Source organism: Bubalus kerabau, chromosome 1, assembly GCF_029407905.1.
Source record: "Bubalus kerabau isolate K-KA32 ecotype Philippines breed swamp buffalo chromosome 1, PCC_UOA_SB_1v2, whole genome shotgun sequence".
Classification (NCBI taxonomy): Eukaryota; Metazoa; Chordata; class Mammalia; order Artiodactyla; family Bovidae; genus Bubalus; species Bubalus kerabau.
The window spans coordinates 56,308,212-56,322,161 of record NC_073624.1 but is presented as its reverse complement, the minus strand read 5'-3'; the positions used below and the strand labels follow the sequence as shown (position 1 = coordinate 56,322,161).

Genomic DNA, 13,950 nt, shown 5'->3' with positions numbered 1-13,950 from the left:
AACATGGGACTCAATTCTGAATAGGCAAGGGGTAGACAGCAGAAAACACTTCTTTTGTCCCACATCACATCCTTTTGTCAGCTTCTGCCATCAGCTCACTCTGAACCACACTGAAACTACCTACAATTTAATCTCTATCTGATGACAAATATCTGAATTTGATGGTATATCTAACTAATGCACAAGCTGTGAAAAGCTTTACATGCTAATAAATACTACCAATAAGTTCCAGACCCACAATAAATGTGATATATAAGCTTCCAATTGTCACAAAAAATTTCAATCCAGTATTACTTTCTGCCAGAAATTTAACAACTCTTATGATACAAGTGTACATAATACTTTTCATGCTAAAGTATTCACAAAAATTGAATCATTCACTTTGCCAAATTCATTTTTTTTCTTTTTTCTGCATTGAGTCTATTTTTGATCACTAACCTCACACTGACTTCATTCTACATGCTCCTTGCATCTCTGAAATACTCCATCTTGGTACTTTATTTAGGCTATTCTATTTCTCAGCAGGGACCTTTATTTTGGTAACAAGACATACTGCCAGCTTATTATAAATGCTTTATTTATTTTTTAACACAGAGGAAGCTTGGTGGCAGATCTGTAGCCACTTGATGTTTTTATAACTAAGAATTACAGTTCAGGCTCTCTTATAGAATGTAAAGGTGCACTAACACATGTATATGTAATTGTTATGAAAATTAAGCTTAGTCACTAAAAGAAGATTCGCTATCTGAACTTTCTTCTGTGTTTTTTTCACCTTCACCATCAGGCACTGGAGCATCTGGCCTCCTGAAAGAGAAGGAAAAAAAAAAAAAAAAGAAATTTAACGGTTTTTCTAGTTGAAAAAAAAATTACTTACTGTAAATTAGGTTCATCCTAGAATACTGCTGCTAATAAATCTGCCAAGTCTGCATCCTTAACTGAGAGCCTCCTGCTCTCTACCACAGCATGCTTCTCACAGGCTTCTCCAGTACCATGGGGATTCAGTGCTATTCCTGTACAGGCCATGGCACCACTTCCTCCTGCCAGTCCTTACACAGTGTGCTACTTCAGCACTTTCTGCTTCTCATTACCATGGAGACCCAATGACAGACAGAAATGTGATCTGGAGAGGCTGGCATGACCAGTGTTAAATCCTTGCAGCCTCCAAGTGTCTGTAAGGTACAGAGAGAGGAAAGCTAGAAGTGGGGAAAAAAAGAAAACTTTCATGTTCAGGAAAGCTGAAGGGAGTAATTTAAAAATGGAAGAGATTTCAAGAATGGCCAGTAAGAAACACAGGTAATACGGAAATCTTGTGGGGGAGGAGAGTGACTGTTCAAAGGTGGTTCTTAATATCTGCTGAGTGTTTTCACTTATATGCTTTATCATCAGATAAACATAAGAAGAATTAGTTCATAAAAATAATGTCTTGAAGATTCCCTAGGCAGAAGATGATGTGAGAATGGTTGAACTCCAGCTTTGTATAGATGTGCTATAAAAAAAACCACAGGAAATTTATTGGTGTCATTAAAACAGTCAAATTGATAGGTTCCATAGTGTTTGTTAATAAATCATTTCAATCAATGTGGCAGCACTATCACTCAGCACCTATTCACTCTAACCAAGAAAGCAAATTAAGCAAAGTATACCTGGGGGAAACTAAGAGGGAAAGGAAGACTAATACAGCTGCTCTGTTTTAGTAATTAAAAGCTACAAAACTTATTTTTCTCTCAGGCTCCTTAATTCTTAATAAGATTTAAGATACCAACAAACAAAACTCTTCTTTGCCACAAATATAATAATTATTGCTAAAATAAAATGTATAGTCCCCTACTTACTTGTTATTATGAATTATGTTATTAGTTATTATGAATTATGGCCGAATTCTGACTTAGTTTTTAATACCATGTCTGTCGTGCTATGAAGCAAAAGAAATGCTGGCATTGCTCCCTAGCAATGGGTCAAACATAAACCCCTTTGCTCTGCTGTACAATTTTAGATTATGGGGGGCGGTCCTAAGATGGTCGAGGAATAGGACAGGGAGACCACTTTCTCCCCCACAAATTCATTGAAAGATAAGTTGAACGCTGAGCAAATTCCACAAAACAACTTCTGAACACTGGCAGAGGACACCAGGCAGCCAGAAAGGCAGCCCACTGTCTTTGAAAGGAGGTAGGACAAAATATAAAAGATAAAAAGAGAGACAAAAGAGTGAGGGATGGAGACCCGTTCGGGGGAGGGAGTCCTAAAAGAGAAGTTTCCAAAATCAGGAAACCCTCTCACTGGCAGGTCTGTGGGGAGTTTTGGAATCTCAGAGGGCAACATAACTGGGAGGAAAAATAAATAAATAAAACCCACAGATTACGTGCCTAACGGCAACTCCCAGAGGAGAAGTAGCCCAGATACTGGTATCTGCCACCAGCAAGGTGGGGGCTGCACTGTTTAGGGTAGGGACTGAGCACGTATGCCCTGAGGGCAATCTGAGGGAGCTAATGTGAAACAGCAACGCAAACAGTGTGATAGCCAGAGAGAGAGAGAGAAGAGAGAGAAAAGAGAGAAGAGAGAAGAGAGAGAAGAGAGAGAGAGAGACAACTTCCCTGTGAAAAGCTCTAACCTAAAGCACTGCCAGCCTGCTCACAGAACAAAGGATTGAGCTAATACCACAGGATAGCTAGCCGGCTTTGGGCTGGCCCATTTTCTTCTGGAGGCAGGGAGGCAGGTGGGCAAGAGCCAGAACCAGAAAGGGGCAATCTCCGCCCCAGAGACAGCATCCTATACCAAACTGTGAGCAGGCTCCCAGTTGCTAACCAAGTCTTCCTGGAATCCTGGACGACTGACATCTGCCAGGAAGATTGCAGCCAGGGATCAATTCCCCAGAGGAGACACACAGCACACGTGAGACGGTGCTCCCGCTGTGCATCCAGGAAACCCAGAAGCTGGGACAGGGGAGGTGATAAGATGCCCCACCCCACCTGGGGAGAGTGCGCTCGCCAAGCACCTGGTCGCCTGGGCTGCTCGGACCTAGGAAAGGCACAAAACGCAGGCCCAACCGAGTCTGCGCCTTTGTGGAGTACCGGAGAACCTGAACCTGAGCGGCTTAGACCTGGGAAGTGCATGCAACCCAGGGCCCACTTTAGACAGTTCGCCTGCAGAGCAACCTGGAGCCTGAGCAGTGTAGACTGGGAAAGCACACACGCCATGAGTGGGGGCAAACCCAGTGTGGCCCTGACAATGCGAGCACTCCCCACACACGCCAGTGATATTTGTTTGCAGTGTTCCTCCCTCCCCACAGCATGACTGAACAAGTGAGCCTAAATAAGTGATCACCACCGCCCCCTTGTGTCAGGGTGGAAATTAGACACCGGAGACTTGCAAACAGAAGAAGCCAAAATAAACAGAGGGAACCTCTTTGGAAGTGACAGGTGCAACAGATTAAAATCCTGTAGTTAGCACTGACTACACTGGAAGGGACTTATAGACCTTGAGAAGTATAAGTTGGAACAAGGAACTATCTGAAACTGAACTGACCCCACACTGCCTGCAACAGCTCCAGAGAAATTCCTATATTTTTCTATTATCATTTTTTTAATTAAAAAAATTTTAAGTCCTTTATTACTCCGTTAATTTTCATTTTTACAACCTACTATTACCTTGCAAGAAAAAAAGACCCTATTTTTAAAGCAAATTTCATCTATTTTTTAATACAATTTTTGTGATTTTGTTTTGTTTTTTTAATATTGTATTTTTGAGAGTCTAACCTCTACTCTAGATTTTTAATCTTTGCTTATTGGTATTTGTTATCAATTTTGTACCATTAAGAATCCAATCTTCAGTACCCATTTTTACTTAGGAGTGTGATTACTGGCTTGATTGCCCTCTCCCCCTTTTGACTCTTTTTCTCCCCTAGGTCACCTCTATCTCCTCCCTCCCCGCTTCTCTTCTCGCTTAACTCTGTGAATTTCTTTGGGTATTGCAGGCTGTGGAGAACACTTAGGGAACTGATTACTGGCTAGGTCTGTCTCTCTCCTTTTGACCCCCTCTCTTCTCATCCTGTTCACCTCTATCTCCTTCCTCCCTCTTCTCTATATAACTCCGTAAACCTCTCTGGGTGTTCCAGGCAGTGGAGAGCACATAGGGATTTGATTACTGGCTAGATTGCTCTCTCCCCTTTTGATTCCCCTCACCTCCTCCTGGTCACCTTTATCTTCCTCCTCCCTCTTCTCTTCTCCACGTAACTCAGTGAACCTTTCTGGGTGTCCCTCACTGTGGAGAATCTTTTCTACATTAACCTAGATGTTTTATCATCAGTGCTGTGTAGATGGAGAAGTCTTGAGGCTACTGTAAGAATAAGACTGAAAACAAGAGGCAGGAGCTTAAACCCAAAACCTAAGAACACCAGAGAACTCCTGACTCCATGGAACATTGATCAGTAAGAGCTCATCCAAAAGCCTCCATACTTACACTGAAACCAAGCTGCACCCAAGAACCAACAAGTTCCAGAGCAAGACATAACATGCAAATTCTCCAGCAACACAGGAACATAGCCCTGAGCTTTAATATACAGGCTGTGAAAGCCACACCAAACTCAAGAACTGGACACTTCATTGCACTCCAGAGAGAAGAAATCCAGCTCCACACACCAGAACACCGACACAAGCTTCCCTAACCAGGAAACCTTGACATGCCACTCGTCCAACCCCACCCACAGGGAGAAACCTCCACAATAAAGAAGAACCACGAACTGTGAGAATACAGAAAGACGACTCCAAACACAGCAATCTAAACAAGATGAAAAGGCAGAGAAATACTCAGCAGGTAAAGGAACATGATAAATGCCCGGTGAATCAAACAAAAGAGGAGGAGATAGGGAGTTTACCTGAAAAAGAATTCAGAATAATGATAGTGAAAATGATCCAAAATCTTGAAAACAAAATGGAGTTACAGATAAATAGCCTGAAGACAAGGATTGAGAAGATGCAAGAAAGGTTTAACAAGGACCTAGAAAAAAATAAAAAAAGAGTCAATCAATAATGAATAATGCAATAAATGAGGTCAAAACACTCTGGAGGGAACCAACAGTAGAATAATGGAGGCAGAAGATAGGATAAGTGAGGTAGAAGATACAATGGTAGAAATAAATGAAACAGAGAGGAAAAAAGAAAAAAGAATTAAAAGAAATGAGGACAACCTCAGAGACCTCTGGGACAATGTCAAACGCCCCAACATTCGAATCATAGGAGTCCCAGAAGAAGACAAAAAGACCATGAAAAAAAACTTGAGGAGATAATAGTTGAAAACTTCCCTACAATGAGGAAGGAAATAGGCACCCAAGTCCAAGAAACCTGGAGAGTCCAAAACAGGAAAAACCCAAGGCGAATCACCCCAAGACACATATTAATCAAATTAACAAAGATCAAACACAAAGAACAAATATTAAAAGCAGCAAGGGAAAAACAATAAATAACACACAAGGGGATTCCCATAAGGATAACAGCTGATCTTTCAACAGAAACTCTTCAGGCCAGAAGGGAATGGCAGGACATACTTAAAGTGATGAAAGAGAAAAACCTACAAACCAGATTACTGTACCAAGCAAGGATCTCACTCAAATATGAAGGAGAAATCAAAAGCTTTATAGACAAGCAAAAGCTGAGAGAATTCAGCACCACCAAACCAGCTCTCCAACAAATGCTAAAGGATCTTCTCTAGACAGGAAACACAGAAAGTGTGTATAAACTCAAACCCAAAACAATAAAGTAAATGGCAACAGGATCATACTTATCAATAATTACCTTAAATGTAAATGGGTTGAATGTCCCAACCAAAAGACAAAGACTGGCTGAATGGATACAAAAATAAGACCCCTATATATGCTGTCTACAAGACATCCACCTCAAAACAAGGGACACATACGACTGAAAGTGAAGGGCTGGAAAAAGATATTCATGCAAATGGAGACCAAAAGAAAGCAGGAGTAGCAATACTCATATCAGATAAAATAGACTTTGAAGTAAACTCTGTGAAAGAAGACAAAGAAGGACCCTACATAATGATCAAAGGATCAATCCAAGAAGAAGATATAACAATTATAAATACATATGCACCCAACATAGGAGCACCACAATATGTAAGGCAAATGCTAAACAAGTATGAAAGGGTAAATTAACAGTAACACAATAATAGTGGGAGACTTTAATACCCCACTCACATCTATGGATAGATCAACTAAACAGAAAATTAGCAAGAAAACACAAACTTTAAATGATACAGTAGACCAGTTAGACCTAATATCTATAGGACATTTCACCCCAAAACAATGAATTTCACCTTTTTCTCAAGTGCACACAGAACCTTCTCCAGAATAGATCACATCCTGGGCCATAAATCTAGCCTTGGTAAATTGAAAAAAACTGAAATCATTCCAAGCATCTTATCTGATCACAATGCAGAAGATTAGATGTCTAGTACAGGGAAAAAACTGTTAAAAATTCCAACACATGGAGGCTATCCAGTATGCTTCTGAATAACCAACAAATCACAGAAGAAATAAAAAAAGAAATCAAAATCTGTATAGAAATGAGTGAAATTGAAAACACAATAACCCAAAACCTATGGGACTCAGTAAAGGCAGTGCTAAGGGGAAGGTTCATAGCAATACAAGCTTACCTCAGGAAACAAGAAAAAAGTCAAATAAATAACCTAACTCTAAACCTAAAGCAACTAGAAAGGGAAGAAATGAAGAACCCCAGGGTTAGTAGAAGGAAAGAAATCATAAAAATTAGGACAGAAATAAATGCAAAAGAAGCAAAAGAGACCATAGTAAAAATCACCAAAGCCAAAAGCTGGTTCTTTGAAAGGATAAATAAAATAGACAAACCATTAGCCAGACTCATCAAGAAACAAAGGGAGTAGAATCAGATCAACAAAATTAGAAATGAAAATGGAGAAATCACAACAGACAACAATGAAAGACAAAGGATCATAAGAGACTACTATCAGCAACTATATGCCAATAAAATGGACAACTTGGAAGCAATGGACAAATTCTTAGAAAAGTATAACTTTCCAAAACTGAACCAGGAAGAAACAGAAAATCTTAACAGACCCATCACAAGCATGGAAATTCAAACTGTAATCAGAAATCTTCCAGCAAACAAAAGCCCAGGACCAGACAGCTTCACAGCTGAATTCTACCAAAAATTTAGAGAAGAGCTAACACCTATCCTACTCAAACTCTTCCAGAAAATTGCAGAGGAAGGTAAACTTCCAAACTCACTCCACGAGTCCACCATCACCCTAATACCAAAACCAGAAAAAGATGCCACAAAAAAAGAAAACTACAGGCCAATATAACTGATGAACATAGATGCAAAAATCCTTAACAAAATCCTAGCAAACAGAATCCAACAACATATTAAAAAGATGATACATCATGCCCAAGTGGGCTTTATCCCAGGGATGCAAGGATTCTTTAATGTTCTCAAATCAATCAATGTAAAACACATCAACAAATTGAAAGATAAAAACCATACGATTATCTCAATAGATGCAGAGAAAGCCTTTGACAAAATTTAACATCCATTTATGATAAAAACCCTCCAGAAAGCAGGAAAAGAAGGAACATCATTTCAGTTCAGTTCAATTCAATCACTCACTCGTGTCCGACTCTTTGCGACCCCATGAATTGTAGCATGCCAGGCCTCCCTGTCCATCACCAACTCCCGGAGTTTACCCAAACTCATGTCCATTGAGTCGGTGATGCCATCCCTCAACACAATAAAAGCTATATATGACAAACCCACAACAAACATTATCCTCAATGGTGAAAAATTCAAAGCATTTCCCCTAAAGTCAGGAACAAGACAAGGGTGTCCACTCTTACCACTACTATTCAACATAGTTTTGGAAGTTTTAGCCATAGCAATCAGAGAAGAAAAAGAAATAAAAGGAATCCAGATTGGAAAAGAAGTAAAACTCTGTTTGCAGATGACATGATCCTCTACATAGAAAACCCTCAAGACTCTACCAGAAAATTACTAATCAATGAATATGGTAAAGTTGCAGGATATAAAATTAACATACAGAAATCCCTTGCATTCCTATACACTAACAATGAGAAAACAGAGAAACTAAGGAAACAATTCCATTCACCACTGCAACAAAAAGAATAAAATACTTGGGAATATATCTACCTAAAGAAACAAAAGACCTATATATAGAAAACTATAAAACACTGATGAAAGAAGTCAAAGAGGACACAGATAGATGGAGAAATATACCATGTTCATGGATTGGAAGAATCAATATAGTGAAAATGAGTATACTACCCAAAGCAATCTATAGATTCAATGCAATCCCTATCAAGCTACCAACAGTTTTTTTCCACAGAACCAGAACAAACAATTACACAATTTGTATGAAAATATGGACCTGGAGGAATCAACACTATGGTACTGGCACAAAGACAGAAATATAGATTAATGGAACAAAATAGAAAGCCCAGAGATAAATCCACGCACCTATGGACACCTTATCTTTGACAAAGGAGGCAAGAATATACAATGGAGAAAAGACAATCTCTTGAAGAAGTGGTGCTGGGAAAACTGGTCAACCACTTGTAAAAGAATGAAATGAGAACACTTTCTAACACCATACACAAAAATAAACTCAAAATGGATTAAAGATCTAAACCTAAGACCAGAAAGTATAAAACTCCTTGAGGAAAACATAGGCAAGACACTCTCTGACATAAATCACAGCAGGATTCTCTATGACCCACCTCCCAGAGTAATGGAAATAAAAGCAAAATTAAACAAATAGGACCTAATTAAACTTAAATGATTTTGCACAATGAAGGAAACTATAAGCAAGGTGAAAAGACAACCTTCAGAATTGGAGAAAATAATAGCAAACGAAGCAACTGACAAAAAAGTAATCTCAAAAATATATAAGCAGCTCCTGCAATTCCAGAAGAATAAACAAACCAATCAAAAAATGGACAAATGAACGAAACAGACATTTCTCTAAAGAAGACATACAGATGCCTAACAAACACATGAAAAGATGCTCAACATCACTCATTATCAGAGAAATGCAAATCAAAACCACAATGAGGTACCATCTCACTCACGCTGGTCAGAATGGCTGGTATCCAAAAGTCTACAAGCAATAAATGCTGGAGAGGGTGTGGAGAAAAGGGAACCCTCTTACACTGTTGGTGGGAATGCAAACTAGTACGGCCACTATGGAGAACAGTGTGGAGATTCCTTAAAAAACTGGAACTAGAACGGCCATATGACCCAGCAATCCTACTACTGGGCATACACACTGAGGAAGCAAGAATTGAAAGAGACACGTGTACCCCAATGTTCATCGCAGCACTGTTTATAATAGCCAGGACATGGAAGCAACCTAGATGTCCATCAGCAGACAAACAGTTAATAAAGTTGTGGTACATAAACACAATGGAATACTACTCAGCCATTAAAAAGAATACATTTGAATCAGTTCTAATGAGGTGGATGAAACTGGAGCCTATTATACAGAGTGAAGTAAGTCAGAAAGAAAAACACCAATACAGTATCAGATCATATCAGATCAGTTACTCAGTTGTGTCCGACTCTTCGCGACCCCATGAATCACAGCAAGCCAGGCCTCCCTGTCCATCACCAACTCCCAGAGTTCACTGAGACTCACGTCCATCGAGTCAGTGATGCCATGCAGCCATCTCATCCTCTGTTGTCCCCTTCTGTATGCTAATATGCGTATATATGGAATTTATAAAGATGATAACGATGACCCTATATGCGAGACAGCAAAGGAGACACAGTTGTATAGAAGAGTCTTTTGGACTCTGTGGGAGAAGGCGAGGGTGGGATGATTTGAGAGAATAGCACTGAAACATGTATATTATTATATGTGAAACAGATCACCAGCCCAGGTTCGATGCATGAGACAGGGTGCTCTGGGCTAGTGCACTGGGATGACCCTGAGGGATGGGATGGGGAGGGAGGTGGGAGGGGGGTTCAGGATGGGGAACACATGTACACCCATGGGTGATTCATGTCAATGTATGGCAAAACCACTACAATATTGTAAAGTAATTAGCCTCCAATTAAAATAAATAAATTAAAAAAAATTTTAGATTATGCCCACGAGGAAGTCACATGTACTCAGTATAATAAAGTGTTGGAGCTAAGTACAGCATTTAGTGGTTTTGACTGATGCTCCACTGCCTAAAATGCTAACATGGGAACAGTCTTCATTATTCTCCACAGAAGCAAGAACTCTATTAGTAGTGGGTATAAATACTGGGTTCAAATCCTAGCCTTGCTATGTAGTTTCTGAGCAACTTTGGGGAAGCTATTTAACTAGACTGTGTACCCAACTGACTGACTGGATTGTTGTGAATATTAGGATGAATTACTAACTGCAAAATACACTGAATAATACGTGGCACATTGTTGTTGTTGTTCAGTCACTCAGTGGTGTCCCGACTCTTTGTGACCCCATGAACTGTAGCATGCTAGGCTTCCCTGTCCTTCAACATCTCCCAGAATTTGCTCAAACTCATGTCTATTGAGTGGGTGATGCCATCCAACCATCTCATCCTCTGTCGTCCTCTTCTTCTCTTGCCTTCAGTCTTTCTCAGCATGAGAGTCTTTTCCAATGAATTGGCTCTTTGCATCAGGTGGCCGAAGTACTGGAGCTTCAGCTTCAATATTCCAACGAATATTCAGGACTGATTCCCTTTAGGATTGACTGGTTTGATCTCCATGCAGTCCAAGGGACTCTCAAGAGTTGGCTCCAACACCACAGTTCAAAAGCATCAATTCTTCAGTGCTCAGCCTTTTTTATTGTTCAACTCTCACACCCAAACATGACTACTGCAAAAACCATAGCTTTGACTATACTGACCTTTGTCAGCAGAGTGATGTCTCTGCTTTTTAATACACTGTCAAGGTTTGTCATGTGGCACATAGTAGGTATATTAAATAATGGCTAGCTATTATTATGATTATAATTCTCATTGTTATCATGTACCTACTACTTGGCCAAGAAAGTTTTTAGGTGTTGCAGGTACAGAAACAAATAATAAGTAGTTGCTGCTCTGAAGTTGATAATTTAGTGCGGGAGACAGAAAGAAATAAACTATTCTTATACAGTGTGATACACAAAATATAGTTGTACTAACTACACTTGTTTGAAAGGAAAAGGTAATTCATTCTACTAGCGTTAGTCACAGAAAACTCAAGAAAGGTGAATACACTTGTGAAGCGTGTTGGGATAGGCATGAATTTGTCAGGAACAGAAAATGTGGGAATAAGTGAGGATGAGAGCATTCTGAATAAAGAAAAAAACAGGGATGGTGCAGCACAGTGCATTTGGGACCTATAAATCTTTTGGTAGCTAGGGTGTAGGAAAGTAACTGGGGTAAAACAGTAGATGAGATTAGGTCATTTGGTAGGGACAATAGGTGGAGAGTGGAGAGAAGTTATATGAAATGTCAGCTTTCAGTGAAATCACACAACTAAGTTTAGGAATTTTAAGAAGTCATTTTTAAAAAAATTTAAGTATGGTTGATGTACATAATTATATAAGTCACAGGTGTACAATGCAGTGATTCATAATTTTTAAAGGTAATATTCCATTTATAGTCATTATAAAATATTGGCTATATACTCTGTGCTGTACAATATATCCTTGTAGCTTACTTATATTATACATAAGTTTGAACCTTTTAATCCCCTCTCGATATTGCCCCTCCCCACCTCTCCCCCCCAACTGGTAACCACTAGTTTGTTCTCTATATCTGTGAGTTTGCATCTTTTTTGTTATACTCACTAGTTTGTTGATTTTTTTCAGATTCCACATGTATAAGTGCTGCCATACAGTATTTGTCTTTCTCTGCCTGACTTGCTTCACTTAGCATAATACCCTCCAAGTCCATCCAAATGGCAAAACTTCATTCTTTTGTATGGTTGAATAATGTTCTATTGGATATATATACCAAGTCTTTAACCATTCATCTGCTGATGGACACTTAAGAAGTCATGTATTTTTTTAATTGAGATATAATTCACATACCATAAAATTCACCATTTAAAATTGTACAAATTAGAGGGTTTTTTTAGTATATTCACAAGGTTGTACAACCATTACTGCTATCTAATTCTAGAATATTTTAATTACTCCAAAAAGAAACCTAAAACTCATTAGCAGACACATTCCATTTCCTTTCACTCTCATCCTCTGACAACCATGAATCTACTTTTCTGTGTCTATGGATTTGTCTATTCAGGACATTTCATATAAATAGGATCAAGGATATTTAACCTTTTTGTCAGGATTCTTTCACTTAATAAAATGTTTTCAAGGTTCTTCCATGTTGTAGCATTTATCAGTACTTCATTCCTTTTTATAGCCGAATATTATTCCATTGCATGGATATACCAATTTGTTTATCCATTCATCAGTTGATGAACATTTAGGTTATTTCTACTTTTTGGCTATTATGAATAATGCTAGTGGAACATTTGTGTACAAGTTTTTGTGTGAATGTATGTTTAGAATACTCGAGTACAAACCTCAAGTAGAACTGCTGAGTCATGTGGTTAACTCCATGTTTGACTTTTTGAGGAACTGTCAAACTGTTTTCCCCAGTGAATGCATCATTTTACATTTCCACCATCAGAATATGAGTTATAATTTCTCCATATCCTTGTCAACACTTGTTATTCTGTCTTCGTTCATTTCTTCCTTTTCTCATTTCTTTTACTGTGGTATAATACACATAACATAAAACTTACCATCTTAACCATTTAAAAGTGTACAGTTCAGTGGTGCTGAGTACATTCACAGTATTGTGCAATCATCACCACTTAACCAACCTCCAGAATTCTTTTCATGTTGCAAAACTGAAACTCTGTACCAGTTAAACAATAACTCCTCATTTCTCTCTCCTTCTAGCTCGTGACAACCACTCCTCTACTTTCTGTCTCTATGACTTTGTCTACTCTAGGTACCTCATGTAGGTGGAATTATACAATACCTGTCTTTTTGTGACTATCTTCTTTCATTTATCATGTCTTCAAGATTCATCCATATTGTACCATGTATCAGAATTTCTTTTCAATTTTAGGATTAATAATACTTCATTGTATGCAGATAATACATTTTGTTTATCCATTCACTTGTGGATGGGCATTTGGGTTGTTTCTACTTTTGGACTATTGTGAAAAATGCTGCTATGAACATGAGTATAAAAGCATCTATTTGAGTCTCTGCTTTCACTTTTTTGAGTATATGCCCAGAAGTGATTTTTGGAGAAATTGCCATACTGTTTTCCATAGTAATTATAATTTTACATTCCCACCCAGAGTGCACAAGGGTTACAATTTCTCCATATTCTTACTGATACTTTTTTGCTTGCCCTCATTCATTTTTAAAATAAATTTAAAGCTACTTTGAATTGTAATTGCTATGAAAACAAAAGAAAAGCTACATATTAGAGTTCGTTTTGTTATATAAAAAACTTCAAAAATTGTGAAAATCAAATAAGGTTAATACATGAAAACATTTTATAAGTTATAAAGCTTTAAAAATGTTAATGTAATAATAAAACTCTTAACAGCATTTCCAGACTGGATATTCATATTAATATTCTTAGGGGGAATAGTATTTGGCTTTTTAATGATCAGAACTGCTCTGGCTTGATTCTGTGTGTGTGTGTGTGTGTGTGCACATACCTTTTAATTTTCTTTCATAGAAACAAGTTTTAAAGATATGTTTTAAATGGTTGCTACTTTAAACTACAAGTCACACTTCACTATTAAAATGTGGAAATGAAGATTTCATAATACTCAGTATTTTAAACATATAAATGAATCACTACAAAAGACTATGTCAGCAAAGTGCAGAAAAAAATATGAAGTCAAATTCATGATTTATCATGTA

The 13,950-nt window shown here is 38.2% G+C and overlaps 1 protein-coding gene across 4 annotated transcripts in view; it reads right to left on the bottom strand.

The window, feature by feature from the left end:
• Positions 1-559: 559 nt before the first annotated feature.
• Positions 560-13,950, bottom strand: part of WASHC3 (WASH complex subunit 3) — a 57,567-nt gene continuing 44,176 nt past the window's right edge. For 2 of the 4 annotated variants that reach the window (XM_055575430.1, XM_055575403.1), the window contains 2 exons: positions 9,691-9,794; positions 560-804 (listed from right to left, as the gene is read on the bottom strand). In XM_055575430.1, the coding sequence (XP_055431405.1) occupies positions 9,701-9,794 (94 nt within the window). In that variant the 3' untranslated portion in view covers positions 560-804; positions 9,691-9,700. The remainder of the gene's footprint in view (positions 805-9,690; positions 9,795-13,950) is intronic. The other 2 variants (XM_055575440.1, XM_055575412.1) reach the window with 1 other exon arrangement.